A 20,747-nucleotide genomic window follows, 5' to 3' on the forward strand; every position below is an offset into this window, starting at 1 on the left:
GGAACCCAGAGACGGGTGGAATGACATGAAGGATTTTAGCTAACTTCCTATAATCACCGACTTTTGTTCTGTAATTAAGGCCATTACTGTCGCACCACAGGAGGTTGTTGTTTTCCATTGAGTTTAGCCATTTAGTTTCTAATTAGTTCTATTCAGTTTATTGTATTTGGTCATTTGACCCTCTTTCGGGACTTCAGGGGGAGCTCGAAATTTCTGGGACTTCTAGTGTTAAAGGAATAGTAAACCTTGAAATAAGTGCTAAAATTAAGTAGGGAATCCTGCTTGTCCGCTTGCAGGATTCCTGAAACTGGCTTGTAGAAAACCTACAAAGAATGAAAGGGTTTTATTGCTGGTCGTTTGTCCTGTTTAGCTGTGGTTAGTTAAGGGGTGGGACATAACAGAGGGGGGGGAGGCTCCTGCTGCAGTTAAAGTGAACCTGTCAGGTGCAATATGCACCCAGAACCACAAGCAGTTCTGGGTGTATATTGCTAATCCCTGCCTAACTGTCCCTGTATCTACCGTGTTTCCCCGAAAGTAAGGCCCTGTCTTACATTAATTTTACCCCCAAAAGTCCCACCCTGCCTTACTTTCGGGGGAGGCCTTACATTGGGAAAAAAAAAACAATTTTCAACAACATCCCCTGCAGCCTCCCCATTGTTTCACAGTCCGGCATCCACCCCATCCTCCCCCCTGCAGCCTCCCCATTGTTTCACAGTCCGGCATCCACCCCATCCTCCCCCCTGCAGCCTCCCCATTGTTTCACAGTCCGGCATCCACCCCATCCTCCCCCCTGCAGCCTCCCCATTGTTTCACAGTCCGGCATCCACCCCATCCTCCCCCCTGCTGCTTCCCCATTGTTTGAGAGTCCGGCATCCACCCTAACCTCCCCCCTGCAGCCTCCCCATACAGTGGTTCTGCCCCCCACTCTGCCACCACACACACTGACACATACGGTACCGATACAGCCCCACACGGCACCCACACACATATCGTACCGGTACCGTACACACACACACACTGACACATACAGCCCCATACGGCACCCATACACATACCGTACACACACACACACAGAGAGAGAGAGTTTCGGAACTTACCGTTACTTTCCTTCTGTTTCGATCTCCTCTGCGGTGCCGGGCTGACGATTCGGATGCCGGGGACGCTGGACCAATCGGAGCGAGCCTGCAGGCGGTGACGTCGCGGCTGATTCGGCCAATCAGCTGCGAGCCGGCTGACTGGCCAATCACAGCTCGAGCTGATGGCCAGCAGGGAGCCTGTGACGAACAGGCTGATCGGCCAATCAGCATCAAGCAGGAAGGGCGTTGATGGAGCGAGGGAACAGCGGCAGCGGTAAATTCCTGTACTTTCCCCAGGGACCCCACCCATATGCGGCCATACTGTCCCCAGTGACCACCACCCATAGGCGGCCTTACATTCCCCGGGCCCCCCCGCTACCCTGCCTTACAATCGGGGGGTGCCCTACATTGGCGGACCCCCCCGAAACCCCCACCCTGCCTTACTTTCGGGGGGGTCCTACTTTCGGGGAAACACGGTAGTAGCATAGATAAAGAGATCTATAGAAAAAAGTATTTCTAAAGATCTTTTATAATATGCTAATGAGCGCAGGGACTAGTCACAACAGCGTTGCTCCTGCGCTCATTCCAGCCTCTTATCAAGTTACCGTGTCCATAGGGGCATGCTAACATGCTATTCACTGCCCAGCATCATTATCGGCCCTGCGTCCGCTGCACCACCTCAGAATGTTGGGTATAGGGTCCTTGCGCATGATCAGAAGTCCCAGGAACTCTGGGATCCTTAAAAATGCAGCAAGAACGGCAGGAAAATGTGCATTTTGACCGCAGCTTCTTTACTACCAAGCGATCAGGTTTTGACTGCAGAAAAAAACAGCAAGAAAGCAACTTGTGAACAAAGCCTAAGACTATGTGCGCACTGGGAAATGGAATTTTCTTGAGAAAATTCCGCATGCTCTCAAAGATTACCGCACCCGCGGTAAAAAACCGCGGGAAACCGCACCCGAAAACCGCATGCGGTTTGCTGCGGTTTTACCGCGGTATTGTTCGCGGTATTGCCGCGGTTTTGCCGCGTGCGGGTTGGGATGTGCTTTATTGCATTCAATGCAATAAAGCACATTGAAGAAAAAAAAAAAAGTCATTTAATCCTGAGATAGTAGATAGACAGAAGAATAGATAGAGGGATAGATAGATAGACAGACAGAGGGATAGATAGATAGAGGACAGATCGCTGCATTTCCCACGGTCGGCAGTGAGTTCACATTACCGGCCGTGGGAAATGACCGGTAATTACCTCTGCTGTCTGCTGCTTTCATTCAGCGCTGTGTCTGTGACAGTCGCGGCTGGATGGAAGCAGCGCAGGACCTGTGGATTACGCCGGAGCTGTGGATTACGCCGGAGCTTTGGTGCGCGAGGGGTTAATAAAATGGTGAACGAGGCTTGTTTGTTTTATTTAAAATAAAGGATTTTTCGGTGTCTGTGTTTTATTCACTTTACTTACGGGTTGATCATGTCAGCTGTCACATAGACGCTGCCATGATCAAGCCTGGAGTTAATGGCGGTGGTCCCCCACCATTAACCCCTTGTATTACCTTGCTGCCACTGCTACACGGCGGCAGGAAGAGCCGGGGACACGCCGGTGCTGCCGCATAATGCATGCGACAGTGCGGGGCAGCTGCAGCTGATATTCTCGGCTGCGGGAGGGGGAGTGAGGCGGGGGACATTAACCCTGCCCCTCTCCCTCCCCAGCCTGAGAATACCGGGCCGCCGCTGTGTGCTTACCTCGGCTGGAAGGTAAATATGCAGCGGAGCCCACGTTCTTTGTTTTCTATATTTCCGTTTTCTTTCTATGTGTGTCTGTGTGTGTGTTCTATGTGTCTGTGATGTCTGTGTCTGTGATGTGTGTGTTTACTCTCTGCACGGCTTCCTCTTCCTGTAATGACATCACTTCCCTGCAAAACCGCAGACAGGCGATGTACATTACCGGAGGTAAACCGCGAAATACCGCAGGGAATAACGCAGGAAAACGCAGTGAACCGCACAGAATTTGCTGCCTGCGTTATTCCCTGCGGGATTTCATGATTAACATTGGAGTCAATGGAGTGAAATCCCGCAGCGATGTGCGGAAAAGAAGTGACATGCACTTGTTTTTGCTGCAGGATTCCCGCAGCAAAACATGCAGCTGTCAAATTCCGCCTAGTGCGCACAGAATTTTTTTTTCTCCATAGGATTTGCTGGTGATTCACTGCAGAGATGTTATGAACATTTTCTGCAGCGAAACATGCAGCAAATCCGCGGAAAATCCGCGGCAAAATCCGGTAAGTGCGCACATAGCCTAAATGAGTTTCCTATTCAATTCAAAACACACATATGCTGTCTACTTTCACATGGAAAAATAAGCAACATGTTAATTTTTGAGGCCTTTTTGTTTTGTTTCAATATGGACACCGAACTGTTTACACGCATTACATCCGAAACCTGCTCTCTTGGCAGTAAAAATGTTGCGTTCAAAACGCAGGGTTTTTTTTGCATTTTGCAGCATTTTTTAGCTGCTTTTTGGTGTGGAATATGTGTGATTTGTCTACAGTACAAATTAATAAAGTTTTTTTTTATTCACCTAAACCGTAACAAATCTGTTTTTTCTCTGCATATTTTTTCCACTTTCCCATTGTTTTCTATGGATGAAAAAAATGCTCCAAAATCGCTGAAAGAGTTGACAGTTCTCAAATTCGGTAAACCCACAGTAACAATTCCCATGTTCAGATGATAGTGTTAGGCTCTGTGCGCACTAGAAAAGTGATTTTTCTCAAGAAAATTTCTTGAGAAATTTCCCCATTGGCTGGGAGAGCAATACAGTGACCTGAGCTAACATCAATAGGTCAGCCCAGGTCACTGCAGGGGATGCCGAGCGCTGCCATCAGGAGCATAGATGAGATCATTACCTGCTGTGATCATCTCCTGTACTGCTGACGTCAGCGCTGTCACTGACTTCTATGCCCGCCGTGTTGTCAGAAGTATCGCGAGAGCCCGTAACGTCACCGCTAGTGACAGTCTCGGGCCGCCCGCGAGACGGGCATAGACAGCAGTGACCGCGGTGACGTCAGGAGGCAGGAGATCGTCACAGCAGGTAATGATCTCACCTCCTGACAGCAGCGATCGTCACAAGCTGCTGATACTGCGGGCAGACACTGATACCCTGCAGTGCAGTGTCAGTGTCTGCCTGTGTCAGTGTCTGCCTGCGCTGCAGCGTGACAAGCTGCCAATACTGCGGTCACACACTGACACTGCAGGGTGACAAGCTGCTGACCCTGCGGGCAGACACTGACACCCTGCAGTGCAGGCAGCCGCAAGGCTGGAGCGGGACACAGACTGCACGGGCACCTGGAGGTCGCACGGAAGTGCTTCTGTGCGGCATCCAGAGAGTGTGACGTCTGTGTTTACTCTGCTCCGCTTCCTCTTCCTGGCATAATGACATCGCTTCCTGCAAAACCGCAGGCAGCGATGAGCATTACCGCAGGTAAATCGCGGCTATACCGGGGGTATACCGCACATCATTTGCTACCTGCGGTATACCCCCGGAATTTCGCGATTTACATTACAGTGAATGGAGTGAAATACCGGGGGTATTCCGCAGCTACCTGCGGAAAATAATAGACATACTCATTTTCTCAAGAAAGTTTCTCGAGAAAATTTTCTCAAGGGAATTTCTTGAGAAAAATCCGCAGTGTGCGCACAGCTAATTTTTTTTCTCATAGGATTTGCTGGGAAATGTCTGCACAAAGATTGCAGACATTTCTCAAGAAATTTCCACAGCAAAACTGCAGGTAAATCCGCGGGCAAAACGGCCTAGTGCGCACAGAACCTTATGGGCTCATGTCTTGCTTTACCGGAACTTACAGCTTCTGCAGGGTCTATGAAGCTGTAAGTGTCCTTCAATCTGCGGTCGGTCCAGACTTGCCTCCATATTGTGCCTGTACTCGCATTTATCTGATACTGATCAATCTCGCTATGTTCAGCTCGATGTCACTGCCAGTATTACCTAGATTCTTTTTTCTTCAGCACAAGACATTCATTTCTTAGAACACTGCATATTAAGGTCACAGGGGCCGCAGAGTTCTGCGCATTACGAGAAGAAAATGTGTTATTGTTTCATAAAATTGTATTAACTTAAACGTTTTCAGGCCTGGCAATAATGGATCACATAAAGCAAATACTTCACCAAAGTCAACTCTCAATTCACTGGGTTCTGGTAGCAGAGAGGTTAAGTAAATGATCGTATATATTAATATACAGCACATTGATAAACCGCGGCAGGGGTATTCACAATCACAATATTAGGACTTTCAATAAAGGAGCTACATAAACTTTCTCAGGCAGATATTTCATGATATTAATGTTTTTAGTTCAGTCCCTTTTAGTATCTACACAAATATATAAATGTTTCAGATAAAGGGGCGGTAAAACCTTAGAGAAAACATGGCTGCTTTTTTTTCTAATATAGTCTGACACTGCTGTAGAGATTGAGTATAATATAGCAGCTCAGCCCCATTCACTTCAACAGAGCTGAGCTGCAGTCCCACATACAACCCATGGACTGATGTGGCGCTCTTTCTAGAACACAAACTCTGGCCCATGGGTCTAATCAGGTCTATGTGGGGCCCATTATTCTGTATGGAGGGCTATGTGGGGCCCATTATTCTGTATGGAGTGCTATGTGGGGCCCATTATCCTGTATGGAGGGCTATGTGGGGCCCATTATTCTGTATGGAGTGCTATGTGGAGTCCATTATTCTGTATGGAGGGCTATGTGGGGCCCATTATTCTGTATGGAGGGCTATGTGGGGCCCATTATTCTGTATGGAGGGCTATGTGAGGCACATTATTCTGTATGGAGGGCTATGTGGGGCACATTATTCTGTATGAAGGGCTATGTGGGGCCCATTATTCTGTATGGAGGGCTATGTGGGGTCCATTATTCTGTATGGAGGGCTATGTGGGGTCCATTATTCTGTATGGAGGGCTATGTGGGGCACATTATTCTGTATGGAGGGCTATGTGGGGCCCATTATTCTGTATGGAGGGCTATGTGGGGTCCATTATTCTGTATGGAGTGCTATGTGGGGCCCATTATTCTGTATGGAGGGCTATGTGGGGCCTATTATTCTGTATGGAGGGCTATGTGGGGCCCATTATTCTGTATGAAGAGCTATGTGGGGCACATTATACTGTATGGAGGGCTATGTGGGGCCCATTATTCTGTATGGAGGGCTATGTGGGGCCCATTATTCTGTATGGAGGACTATGTGGGGCCCATTATTCTGTATGAAGAGCTATGTGGGGCCCATTATTCTGTATGAAGAGCTATGTGGGGCCCATTATTCTGTATGAAGAGCTATGTGGGGCCCATTATTCTGTATGGAGGGCTATGTGGGGCCCATTATTCTGTATGAAGAGCTATGTGGGGCCCATTATTCTGTATGAAGAGCTATGTGGGGCCCATTATTCTGTATGGAGGGCTATGTGGGGCCCATTATTCTGTATGAAGAGCTATGTGGGGCCCATTATTCTGTATGAAGAGCTATGTGGGGCCCATTATTCTGTATGGAGGGCTATGTGGGGCCCATTATTCTGTATGGAGGACTATGTGGGGCCCATTATTCTGTATGAAGAGCTATGTGGGGCCCATTATTCTGTATGAAGAGCTATGTGGGGCCCATTATTCTGTATGAAGAGCTATGTGGGGCCCATTATTCTGTATGAAGAGCTATGTGGGGCCCATTATTCTGTATGGAGGGCTATGTGGGGCCCATTATTCTGTATAAAGAGCTATGTGGGGCCCATTATTCTGTATGGATGACTATGTGGGGCCCATTATTCTGTATGGATGACTATGTGGGGCCCATTATTCTGTATGAAGGGCTTTGTGGGGCCCATTATTCTGTATGGAGGGCTATGTGGGGTCCATTATTCTGTATGGAGGGCTATGTGGGGCACATTATACTGTATGGAGGGCTATGTGGGGCACATTATACTGTATGGAGGGCTATGTGGGGCCCATTATTCTGTATAAAGAGCTATGTGGGGCCTATTATTCTGTATGAAGGGCTTTGTGGGGCCCATTATTCTGTATGGAGGGCTATGTTGGGCACATTATTCTGTATGGAGGGCTATGTGGGGCCCAATTATTCTGTATGGAGGGCTATGTGGGGCACATTATTCTGTATGGAGGACTATGTGGGGCCCATTATTCTGTATGAAGAGCTATGTTGGGCACATTATTCTGTATGGAGGGCTATGTGGGGCCCAATTATTCTGTATGGAGGGCTATGTGGGGCACATTATTCTGTATGGAGGGCTATGTGGGGCCCATTATTCTGTATGAAGAGCTATGTTGGGCACATTATTCTGTATGGAGGGCTATGTGGGTCCATTATTCTGTATGGAGGACTATGTGGAGCCAATTATTCTGTATGAAGAGCTATGTTGGGCACATTATTCTATATAAAGAGCTATGTTGGGCACATTATTCTGTATGGAGGGCTATGTGGGGCCCAATTATTCTGTATGGAGGGCTATGTGGGGCACATTATTCTGTATGGAGGGCTATGTGGGGCCCATTATTCTGTATGAAAAGCTATGTGGGGCCCATTATTCTGTATGAAGAGCTATGTGGGGCCCATTATTCTGTATGGAGGGCTATGTGGGGCCCATTATTCTGTATGGAGGGCTATGTGGGGCCCATTATTCTGTATGGAGTGCTATGTGGGGCCCATTATCCTGTATGGAGGGCTATGTGGAGTCCATTATTCTGTATGGAGGGCTATGTGGGGCCCATTATTCTGTATGGAGGGCTATGTGAGGCACATTATTCTGTATGGAGGGCTATGTGGGGCACATTATTCTGTATGGAGGGCTATGTGGGGCCCATTATTCTGTATGGAGGGCTATGTGGGGTCCATTATTCTGTATGGAGTGCTATGTGGGGCCCATTATTCTGTATGGAGGGCTATGTGGGGCCTATTATTCTGTATGGAGGGCTATGTGGGGCCCATTATTCTGTATGAAGAGCTATGTGGGGCCCATTATTCTGTATGAAGAGCTATGTGGGGCCCATTATTCTGTATGAAGAGCTATGTGGGGCCCATTATTCTGTATGAAGAGCTATGTGGGGCCCATTATTCTGTATGGAGGGCTATGTGGGGCCCATTATTCTGTATGGAGGACTATGTGGGGCCCATTATTCTGTATGAAGAGCTATGTGGGGCCCATTATTCTGTATGAAGAGCTATGTGGGGCCCATTATTCTGTATGAAGAGCTATGTGGGGCCCATTATTCTGTATGAAGAGCTATGTGGGGCCCATTATTCTGTATGAAGGGCTTTGTGGGGCCCATTATTCTGTATGGAGGGCTATGTGGGGTCCATTATTCTGTATGGAGGGCTATGTGGGGCACATTATACTGTATGGAGGGCTATGTGGGGCACATTATACTGTATGGAGGGCTATGTGGGGCCCATTATTCTGTATAAAGAGCTATGTGGGGCCTATTATTCTGTATGAAGGGCTTTGTGGGGCCCATTATTCTGTATGGAGGGCTATGTTGGGCACATTATTCTGTATGGAGGGCTATGTGGGGCCCAATTATTCTGTATGGAGGGCTATGTGGGGCACATTATTCTGTATGGAGGACTATGTGGGGCCCATTATTCTGTATGAAGAGCTATGTTGGGCACATTATTCTGTATGGAGGGCTATGTGGGGCCCAATTATTCTGTATGGAGGGCTATGTGGGGCACATTATTCTGTATGGAGGGCTATGTGGGGCCCATTATTCTGTATGAAGAGCTATGTTGGGCACATTATTCTGTATGGAGGGCTATGTGGGTCCATTATTCTGTATGGAGGACTATGTGGAGCCAATTATTCTGTATGAAGAGCTATGTTGGGCACATTATTCTATATAAAGAGCTATGTTGGGCACATTATTCTGTATGGAGGGCTATGTGGGGCCCAATTATTCTGTATGGAGGGCTATGTGGGGCACATTATTCTGTATGGAGGGCTATGTGGGGCCCATTATTCTGTATGAAAAGCTATGTGGGGCCCATTATTCTGTATGAAGAGCTATGTGGGGCCCATTATTCTGTATGGAGGGCTATGTGGGGCCCATTATTCTGTATGGAGGGCTATGTGGGGCCCATTATTCTGTATGGAGTGCTATGTGGGGCCCATTATCCTGTATGGAGGGCTATGTGGAGTCCATTATTCTGTATGGAGGGCTATGTGGGGCCCATTATTCTGTATGGAGGGCTATGTGAGGCACATTATTCTGTATGGAGGGCTATGTGGGGCACATTATTCTGTATGGAGGGCTATGTGGGGCCCATTATTCTGTATGGAGGGCTATGTGGGGTCCATTATTCTGTATGGAGTGCTATGTGGGGCCCATTATTCTGTATGGAGGGCTATGTGGGGCCTATTATTCTGTATGGAGGGCTATGTGGGGCCCATTATTCTGTATGAAGAGCTATGTGGGGCCCATTATTCTGTATGAAGAGCTATGTGGGGCCCATTATTCTGTATGAAGAGCTATGTGGGGCCCATTATTCTGTATGGAGGGCTATGTGGGGCCCATTATTCTGTATGGAGGACTATGTGGGGCCCATTATTCTGTATGAAGAGCTATGTGGGGCCCATTATTCTGTATGAAGAGCTATGTGGGGCCCATTATTCTGTATGAAGAGCTATGTGGGGCCCATTATTCTGTATGAAGAGCTATGTGGGGCCCATTATTCTGTATGGAGGGCTATGTGGGGCCCATTATTCTGTATAAAGAGCTATGTGGGGCCCATTATTCTGTATGGATGACTATGTGGGGCCCATTATTCTGTATGGATGACTATGTGGGGCCCATTATTCTGTATGAAGGGCTTTGTGGGGCCCATTATTCTGTATGGAGGGCTATGTGGGGTCCATTATTCTGTATGGAGGGCTATGTGGGGCACATTATACTGTATGGAGGGCTATGTGGGGCACATTATACTGTATGGAGGGCTATGTGGGGCCCATTATTCTGTATAAAGAGCTATGTGGGGCCTATTATTCTGTATGAAGGGCTTTGTGGGGCCCATTATTCTGTATGGAGGGTTATGTTGGGCACATTATTCTGTATGGAGGGCTATGTGGGGCCCAATTATTCTGTATGGAGGGCTATGTGGGGCACATTATTCTGTATGGAGGACTATGTGGGGCCCATTATTCTGTATGAAGAGCTATGTTGGGCACATTATTCTGTATGGAGGGCTATGTGGGGCCCAATTATTCTGTATGGAGGGCTATGTGGGGCACATTATTCTGTATGGAGGGCTATGTGGGGCCAATTATTCTGTATGAAGAGCTATGTTGGGCACATTATTCTGTATGGAGGGCTATGTGGGTCCATTATTCTGTATGGAGGACTATGTGGAGCCAATTATTCTGTATGAAGAGCTATGTTGGGCACATTATTCTATATAAAGAGCTATGTTGGGCACATTATTCTGTATGGAGGGCTATGTGGGGCCCAATTATTCTGTATGGAGGGCTATGTGGGGCACATTATTCTGTATGGAGGGCTATGTGGGGCCCATTATTCTGTATGAAAAGCTATGTGGGGCCCATTATTCTGTATGAAGAGCTATGTGGGGCCCATTATTCTGTATGGAGGGCTATGTGGGGCCCAATTATTCTGTATGGAGGGCTATGTGGGGCACATTATTCTGTATGGAGGGCTATGTGGGCCCCATTAAACTGTCTGAAAAGCTATGTGGGGCCCATTATTTGTATGAAGAGCTATGTTGGGCACATTATTCTGTATGGAGGGCTATGTGGGGTCCATTATTCTGTATGGAGGGCTATGTGGGGCCCATTATTCTGTATGGCGAACTATGTGGGGCACATTATTCTGTAAGGAGGGCTATGTGGGGCCCATTATTCTGTTGGAGGGCTATGTGGGGGACATTAATCTGTATGGGGGGGCTATGTGTGGCTTACTGTTCTATATAGAAGACTATGTGGGGCTCATTATTCTCTATGGAAGACTATGTGGGGCCCAATTATTCTGTATGGAGGGCTATGTTGGGCACATTATTCTGTATGGAGGACTATGTGGGGCCCATTGTTCTGTATGAAGAGCTATGTGGGGCCCATTATTCTGTATGAAGAGCTATGTGGGGCACATTATTCTGTATGGAAGACTATGTGGGGCCCAGTATTCTGTATGGAGGGCTATGTGGGGCCCAATATTCTGTATGGAGACTACGTGGGCCCCAATAGTCTAATCAATCCATACACAACTCTTTAAAAAAAAAAAAAAAAAAAAACGATCCGTATGCCTTATTTATGAGACTTGGAGTCCCATTCTCATCCAGTTTCCAGATCAGACTCTGCCATTATGACAATCCATTGTGCTTCATGTCTCCATTTATGATTAAAGTCTGTCTTTGAGTTTTCCATCCGTGTTTCATTTGTTTTTAACTGATACATTGTTAAAAGTCAATGAATAAAAAAAAAACAGTTCAAGATGGAAACATTATACAGTAGAGATGACACTTGAGAGAAGTAAAGTCCATTTTGCATGGAAATATTTTTTTTTTTTGGGGGGGGGGTGCTCTTTATTTCCTTTACTACAGAAAGTCAGCTATTAAATAGTGCGGGCACTCAGATCTCCAGCATTATCCGGTAAATCCAGCCATGCCTCAGTGGAATTCCTCATCTGCAGTCATTTCCTCCGGAGTCTCCCCGTTCTCTGACCGCTAGTTTGTCCATGCAAATCATCCCTTTATTGGTTCGAGCTGTTAGTAAACACAGGACGATGCCAGAAATGTGCACTTGTTAAGCTCAGTTAGCAGAAGAGCGCATTGATATAAAGGACATATACCGCTCATTACCTTGTGGTCTCTTCTGTTTCTGCTTGTGCATTTAGCGTAATTGACTTTAAACATAGAGGGGGGATGTCACATGTGAACACTGCTATGTGGAGGCTGCCATAATGAGAAGCAGGGAACTAGAAGCAGTTTGGCTGGCAGTGCCCCAAATCATGCAGAATATATACTGTGTTCTGAGATGCCCTCTGTCTAGGCTGCCTGAATGGCATTTATAGGGTATGTCCCAGAATTTGCCTTTCTGCACCCTTTTCTGTATGATATACAGGAGATGGGATATTGGAGAGTTTTTGGCTTTGGCTCGAGTGGCTAAGACAATCCCAAAAAAAAGAAAAAATGCCAGACCATAAAGTTAAAAATACTGTAATTTTATCAAATGCATACTAAATGCCAAAATATATATGGTTTAGTAATAATAAGACATCACAGGTAAGGACAAGAAGATAAGGAAATGGGGGCCACCTGGTAATTTAATATATAAAGGTGTGTGTGTGTGTGTGTGTGTGTGTGTGTGTGTGTGCGCTAAAGGAATCCACACCATCGCATTTACAATCACGAAATTTTGCACAGACACCCCATGTGACTCAGGGAACGTCATAGACTATGTTTTGACGGGAAAATGTAACCCCACGCTTTACAGTTACTCTCCAAAAAACATGCCTCCATTAAACTGAATGGAGGTGGGAGCTACAGGCTATTAATGGCAACTGTCAGTGGTTGCTATAGGAACAAAAACTGTTAGTATAAGAAGCTTATGTGTGAGGTAATAAGATGTCGGTGGTGAGACGGATAGAGAGAGACATAAAGAGACAGACGGGGAAAGAAACAGATAAGACACAAACTGGGCAAAGTGACAGACTGGGCAAAGTGATAGACGGGGAAATAGAGACAGACACACACATAGAGACAGACAAAGAGATAGCGACAGACAGTCACAGAGATGGAGACAGACTGATACAAATACAGAGAGATAGAAAGACAGACAGAGACATAGACACAGACAGACAAGGAAAGAGACAGACAGAGAGACAAACAGACAGACAGTAACACACATACAGAGACTGAGTGAGAGACAGTTACTATCCCAGGCAACGCCCGGGTACTACAGCTAGTTAATTATAATAAAATTGATGAACTGGCATAAAAGCACATAACCCAGATATACTGTATATATCAGAAGTTGCATATATACCTTAATGACACTATAGCACAGAGGACGAGTTAAGCCTCTTGGAAGGGAAGGCACAGATAAATGGGGACAGGAAAACATGCACCCATATACCCGCAGCCCCCAAAACAATAGTAAGGAAGGAAGTGGACAGCAGATCACAGAGCTAAAAAGGGAAAAATAGAAATAATCAATATTAAGGCAATCATGGTTTAAAGATGCACAAGTATAAAAAATACCCATAAAGATAGAGAAGATAGTCGGGTTCCCCCCACACCCAACGCACGTTTCTCATAGAAATGCTTCTTCAAGAAATCAGCTGCTGATGCAGAAAGATAGTGTGAGAAATCTATGGCCATTGCTGCATTTTTAGATTATTCTTGTCTGAATCGGCAACATAATGAGCCTGTATGCTCGGAATTCTTTTTAGACTTTTTCTACTAAACATGGGTCTCGCTGTCGCTAACAATGCAAAAGACATATACTGTATTGTATTCCCAAAATCACATTGGTGGCTCAAGTGCTTTTAAAGCTAAAATCCTAAATATTTCCAAATAATTATTCGTCGTTTCTCATACTGTCCTAAATATTGCTTTACAACTCTGTTTACCTTCTGTTCCTACTGGACACGTCTTCCACTAGTTTCTTGTTGGGTGTTTCAGCATGTGCAGTCCCTTCCCCCTATTTCCCCCTCTTACTGTATTTCTCTGCACAGTTCCCTTTCAGCTCAGGGCACACATGTACAGAGAAGTGCTCTGCTGCTCTTCTCTGCTGTCAGGAACCCCCACTTATTGGTGTCACAGAAGCTCCTGAGTGTGTCTTAAAGATACGCTTGAAAGACCAATGAAGAAAAAGACATAATTGGCAATTATCTCATATAAACAGCAGGACTGCCCTATCTGCTCAATGTAGAAAGTCGCACAAAGGGCTGGAGAAAAAAAAAAAAACCACGAAAGTAAGGCTACTTTAGCATGGTCATACCTATTTCCACTTTGCTTTGATGTCATGGTTTTTAGGGAAAGAAAAAAAAAAGTATTTGTTGATAAATGCAGAAACTATGAGAAAAACGAGATCCCATATAAATTGAAAATGTTTTTAAAGGGAGTCTGTCACCAGGTTTTTGCCACCTAATTTGAGAGCAGCATAATGTACAGACAGAGACCTTGATTCCAGCGATGTGTCACTTACTGGGCTGCTTTGTGTAGTTTTGATATAATCACTGATTAATCAGCAGGAGATTATCATTACAGGACTACTTGGTGAGCTGCCAGGTAGTCCAGCATATTCATGAGCTCTGTATAACTGCTAGATCTGCAGCAGAGAAAACATTGATTCTTATCAAAATGACGGCAAACAGCTCAGTAAGTGACACATCGCTGGAATCAGGGTCTCTGTTTTTACATTATGCTGCTGTCAGATGAGGGAGCAAAAACCTGTTGACAGATTCCCTTTAAAGGGGTTATTCCCATCTTCATAGCTGGGTATTGTCAGGAAAAGATACATACAGGGAAAATGACAGAGATAGATAGACAGACAGGGAAGGAGATTGAGACAGACGGAGAAAGAGACAGAGACAGTCAGAGACAGACAGGGAAAGAGACAGACAGACAAAGAGAGAAAGAGAGAGAGATATATACAGAGGGGGAGACAGACAGAGAATGGGAGAGAAACAGATATTTACTATCCCGGGCTTTAATACATTCGATTTATACATTCTATCCCGGGAATGTTAATACATTCTATTTTGTTAACAACAGTTATTAACCCGGGCGAAGCCGGGTAGTACAGCTAGTTGTTTATAAAAACAAGAATTGTTGCCATTTACATTTAGTTTAATCAGTTTTTAGACCTTCTTGAGGTCCTAAGTACTAACACTTTTCCTTTTTTATTGTTATTTTTTTACTACAACTCTTTGCCTTGGTGATTAACCACCACTGGCTGTCTTATCTGCAAGGGCCAAACATGCACAGTGCTTCCAAACTCTCTTTTATTGAGCTTGTAAGCACTGCTTTGAAGCTGACTGAAACACTCTGTTGTCTTCTAATTCTGGCCAGCTGCAGTGCAGTGATTACAAGCAAGAAAGGAGCGATGGACGGTCTCCTAGGCAACAAGCTGTAAACAAGAGATAATATTGTTAACATCTTAAGAAAGAGTTGCAAATTTTAATAAACTGTAAGTTGCAAAACTTCTTGTTATTATCAGCACTATATGACACCACCCATCTGTGAAGATGGGAATAAACCTTTAAAGATGTTGTCCACTACTTTTACATAGATGGCCTATCCTTAGGATAAGTCATCAATGTCTGATCAGCCAGAGTCAGACACCCCTTACCCCTGCCCAGGGCCGGCGTCAGCACCCGGCAAACCCGGGCAAATGCCGGGGCCCTGGAGAGCCGGGGGGGCCCACTCGGCCTCGTCAGTTCTCCTGTCCCTTGGCCGGGGCCCACTCGCCTTTACAGTTCTGCGGTCCCCGGCCGAGTTCCGGGGACCGCAGTCCTCAGCAGCAATCTGCGGCGCCGTCACTTTAAGGCGCGCAGACATCCTCGTTTGAATTTCATCTGTGGGCGGAGCTACCGCCTTCTCAGTCCCACAGATGAAGGAGGCGAGCTTCTGTCCGGCGCTGTGTGGGCCCCCTCTCCACCGTGACCTAATCGGGTAAGTGCCCTCCCCGCCTCCCCATTATGGGCCCCGGTGAGCTGCTTCTACCCCCTGGATGTATGCCCTGGCCCCTGCCAATGCCCCCACCCGCCGATTCCGCGGGTGTGGGCCCCGCCGAGCCGCGGGTGTGGGCCCTGCCGAGCCGCGGGTGCTGCCAGTGCCGCGGGTGCTGTACCCGCCGAGCCGCGGGTGTGGGCCCTGCCGAGCCGCGGGTGCTGTACCCGCCGAGCCGCGGGTGTGGGCCCTGCCGAGCCGCGGGTGCTGCCAGTGCCGCGGGTGCTGTACCCGCCGAGCCGCGGGTGTGGGCCCTGCCGAGCCGCGGGTGCTGCCAGTGCCGCGGGTGCTGTACCCGCCGAGCCGCGGGTGTGGGCCCCACAGAGCAGCAGAGTTGTGTGCATTTGTCTGAATGTAGCAGAGTTGTATGTGTTTGTATGTAGCAGAGTTGTATGTGTTTGTCTGTATGTAGCAGAGTTGTATGTGTTTGTCTGTATGTAGCAGAGTTGTGTGTGTTTGTCTGTATGTAGCAGAGTTGTATGTGTTTGTATGTAGCAGAGTTGTATGTGTTTGTCTGAATGTAGCAGAGTTGTATGTGTTTGTCTGTATGTAGCAGAGTTGTATGTGTTTGTATGTAGCAGAGTTGTATGTGTTTGTATGTAGCAGAGTTGTATGTGTTTGTATGTATGTAGCAGAGTTGTGTGTGTTTGTCTGTATGTAGCAGAGTTGTATGTGTTTGTATGTAGCAGAGTTGTGTGTGTTTGTCTGAATGTAGCAGAGTTGTATGTGTTTGTCTGTATGTAGCAGAGTTGTATGTGTTTGTATGTAGCAGAGTTGTATGTGTTTGTCTGTATGTAGCAGAGTTGTATGTGTTTGTATGTATGTAGCAGAGTTGTGTGTGTTTGTCTGTATGTAGCAGAGTTGTATGTGTTTGTATGTAGCAGAGTTGTGTGTGTTTGTCTGAATGTAGCAGAGTTGTATGTGTTTGTCTGTATGTAGCAGAGTTGTATGTGTTTGTATGTAGCAGAGTTGTATGTGTTTGTCTGTATGTAGCAGAGTTGTATGTGTTTGTCTGTATGTAGCAGAGTTGTATGTGTTTGTCTGTATGTAGCAGAGTTGTATGTGTTTGTCTGTATGTAGCAGAGTTGTATGTGTTTGTCTGTATGTAGCAGAGTTGTATGTGTTTGTCTGTATGTAGCAGAGTTGTATGTGTTTGTCTGTATGTAGCAGAGTTGTATGTGTTTGTCTGTATGTAGCAGAGTTGTATGTGTTTGTCTGTATGTAGCAGAGTTGTATGTGTTTGTCTGTATGTAGCAGAGTTGTATGTGTTTGTATGTAGCAGAGTTGTGTGTGTTTGTATGTATGTAGCAGAGTTGTATGTGTTTGTCTGTATGTAGCAGAGTTGTATGTGTTTGTATGTAGCAGAGTTGTGTGTGTTTGTCTGTATGTAGCAGAGTTGTATGTGTTTGTATGTAGCAGAGTTGTATGTGTTTGTATGTAGCAGAGTTGTATGTGTTTGTCTGTATGTAGCAGAGTTGTATGTGTTTGTCTGTATGTAGCAGAGTTGTGTTTGTCTGACTGTAGCAGAGTTGTGTGCATTTGTCTGAATGTAGCAGAGTTGTATGTGTTTGTATGTAGCAGAGTTGTATGTGTTTGTCTGTATGTAGCAGAGTTGTATGTGTTTGTCTGTATGTAGCAGAGTTGTATGTGTTTGTCTGTATGTAGCAGAGTTGTATGTGTTTGTCTGTATGTAGCAGAGTTGTATGTGTTTGTCTGTATGTAGCAGAGTTGTGTGTTTGTCTGTATGTAGCAGAGTTGTATGTGTTTGTCTGTATGTAGCAGAGTTGTATGTGTTTGTCTGTATGTAGCAGAGTTGTATGTGTTTGTCTGTATGTAGCAGAGTTGTATGTGTTTGTCTGTATGTAGCAGAGTTGTATGTGTTTGTCTGTATGTAGCAGAGTTGTATGTGTTTGTCTGTATGTAGCAGAGTTGTATGTGTTTGTCTGTATGTAGCAGAGTTGTATGTGTTTGTATGTAGCAGAGTTGTATGTGTTTGTCTGTATGTAGCAGAGTTGTATGTGTTTGTATGTAGCAGAGTTGTATGTGTTTGTCTGTATGTAGCAGAGTTTGTGTGTGTGTTTGTCTGTATGTAGCAGAGCTGTATGTGTTTGTATGTAGCAGAGTTGTATGTGTTTGTCTGTATGTAGCAGAGTTGTGTGTGTGTGTGTCTGTCTGTATGCAGCAGACTTGTGTGTGTGTGTGTGTCTGTAAGTGTATATGACTGTATATATTTGTCTGTTTATATGTATTTTTGTGAGTTTGTCTTTAAATATGTATATGTTCGTATCGGTGTCTGTGTGTGGATGGGGCCCACTGGGACTCTTCCGCCCGAGGCCCACAAAAACCTGGAGCCGGCCCTGCCCCTGCCCATCAGCTGTTCTCTGTTTCGGAGGCGGCAGCCAGAAATTCTCCGTTCCAGAGCTGCTCCGCCTTCTGATAGTGGCCACAGCCGGGACCTGCACATCTGCCTCCTATTGATCTGAATGCTGCCGCTGCTAGGCCCGAGAACAGCAGATCGGTGAAAGTGTGGGGTGTCGGACCACTGCCGATCAGACATTGATGATCTATACTAAGGATATGCCATCAATGTAAAAGTAGTGAACAATCCCTTTAAATTGACCGTCCACTTCAGGTAGTTGTTAGGCAAACGATCGACTGACGTGCTTGGCATTTTATGGGGAGCGAGGAGAAAGCTGCAGTCGGACACCTCTGGGGTCTCATGTTTTTTTTCCTGGGAACAAAAGGATCAACCATGTTAAAATCCAACTTTCCTGACATGCACCATGGGAGTTGAGATGGCTCCTTATACCTTAGATAGTTAGCCAGTTTGGCCAACATTAATATATTGTTTGACCAGCATCATTTCTTGAATGTAATTACATAGACATGTTTTTGTGAACCTATAACCCTATCATGACTTAAAAGGAATCTGTCACCAGGTTTTTGCTACTTTATCTGAGAGCAGCATAGGTAAAGAGAGTCTGAAAGTAACTATGTTTTTCTTAGATTACAGGGTGCAGCCGTTCTGACTTTATTTCAGAATTGAGTGGAGCAGAGCTGGGAGCTTTTAAATGTAAAATATCTGTGTACATGACCCTAGAATGTATTCTGTCATTGCTATTTATTTCCTGCCTCACAATTTCTTCTCTTTTTTTTATCTCAGGAAGAAGATTTCGATGAAATGATCAAATCGGCACAAATCATGGAAGCTCAATATGGTCACTACTTTGATAAAATCATCATAAATGACGACCTCGCCACAGCGTTCAATGAACTGAAATCCACCCTTGACAGGCTGGAGAAAGACAGCTTCTGGGTACCAGTGAGCTGGCTCCATTCCTGAGCACCCTCCCCGGCGTATGGCACAAATATTTTTTTATTTTACGTTATTTTTTTATTGCTCGGATTCGCATCTGGTTGAATTCATTTTTAGCCCTCATTTTATTTTGTTCTCAGAGATGTGTCAGAGTGGGGGGTCAGCTGGTTTCTTTTTAAGTATGTGAAGGTCTAGCAGTAGGTCGAAGCGGAGACTGCGGCCTGTATGTCGTACTGGAACGGTGAAGACTGTGGATTCTGATCCATAGAGAGTCCATGTATGGGGTATGCATCATCTGCACATAGTGTGGGCAACCACTGTACGAGCGGCAAGTAGGCAACCTGAGACGCTGGGGATAATCATCCTGTGCACACATGACCTCTACTGTGTGCGGAATCGAATACTACATTTTATTTATTACGATAATGAGGTTTCCTAGACTTGAAGGAGTTGTTTAGGATTGGAAAAACATGGTTACTTTCTTTCAGAAACAGCGCCATATTTGTCAGCGGGTTGTGATTGGTATTGCTGCTCAGCTCCATTGAAGTAAACAAAGCGAAGTTGCAATACCAGGCACAACCTGTGAACAGGTGTGGCACTGTTACGGGAGAAAGGATTTTTTTTTATTTTTATCACGTTGACTGAGTCAATTACACTGGAAAGGACAAGGTTCTTGAGAATGGTCTTGGATGTATATTATGTCTGTGATGTTTTTGCACTGCTGGTTCTCATTGTTTAGGGGTCGTACAAAGTGAAATGAGCATAGGTCACGCACTAATTCTGGGTTCTTGCATAACGATCTGCGTACGGTTTACAAACCGTTTCTCATACGGTGAAGCACTTCCAGGTCAGAGGGCTGTGTGACCCATTGGTATAGGGTACATTTTTGCACTGTTTTTTTTTTTATAAGGCCATAGGCTTTTTCTCAGTAGGCACGCAGTCCTACTACCCACTAAGAAGCTTTTTGACGGAGAAGTCTGACCCACTACCATCTATCTGTGGATTTGTCAATGATTAGAAAAACATGGCGGCTTTCTTACAAAAAAAACACCACACCTGTCCACAGTTTGTGCATGGTATTACAGTTTAGCCCAATTTACTGTTAGGCTGCGGCCACACGGGGATTACTGCGATCCCCTCACATGACACTTTGCTCACGCTGGCGGACCTCAGCTGCGGGCCGGAACTGAGGATGGGAGGGCGATGAGGAGGGGCGGGCCGGCGCTGAGGAGGAGAGGGAGGGATTTATCTCCCTCTCTCCTCCATAGCTGGCTATTGCCATTCTCGCCCTGCACTCGTACAGCGGTGTAATGTGAGTGCAGTGCAATTTTTCTCTCACCCCATACACTTGAATGGGTGTGAGAGAAGAGTCTCGCATTACACCTGCAGCATGCTGCGATTGTTTTCTCGGTCCGATTAGGGCTGAGAAAATAATCATTCGTGTGCGGACACACAGGCTAATAGTGGTCCGAGTGGAGTGCGATTTTTAATCGCACTCCTTTCGCACTAAGGCCTTAGCCACACGGCGAGAAAATCGGTGCGAGTGGAGTGCGATAAAACATCGCATTCCACTCGGACCAATTCTAGCCTGTGTGT

The 20,747-nt window shown here is 45.9% G+C and overlaps 1 protein-coding gene across 3 annotated transcripts in view; it reads left to right on the plus strand.

Moving 5' to 3' along the window:
- The window catches only part of MPP7 (MAGUK p55 scaffold protein 7), a 534,209-nt gene extending 513,827 nt beyond the window's left edge, over positions 1–20,382 (plus strand). For all 3 annotated transcript variants that reach the window (XM_075315522.1, XM_075315524.1, XM_075315523.1), the window contains one exon: positions 18,999–20,382. In XM_075315522.1, coding sequence (XP_075171637.1) covers positions 18,999–19,178 — 180 coding nt within the window. In that variant the 3' untranslated portion in view covers positions 19,179–20,382. The remainder of the gene's footprint in view (positions 1–18,998) is intronic.
- The last annotated feature ends 365 nt before the right edge of the window (positions 20,383–20,747 follow it).

Source organism: Anomaloglossus baeobatrachus, chromosome 6 (assembly GCF_048569485.1).
Source record: "Anomaloglossus baeobatrachus isolate aAnoBae1 chromosome 6, aAnoBae1.hap1, whole genome shotgun sequence".
Lineage (NCBI taxonomy): Eukaryota > Metazoa > Chordata > Amphibia > Anura > Aromobatidae > Anomaloglossus > Anomaloglossus baeobatrachus.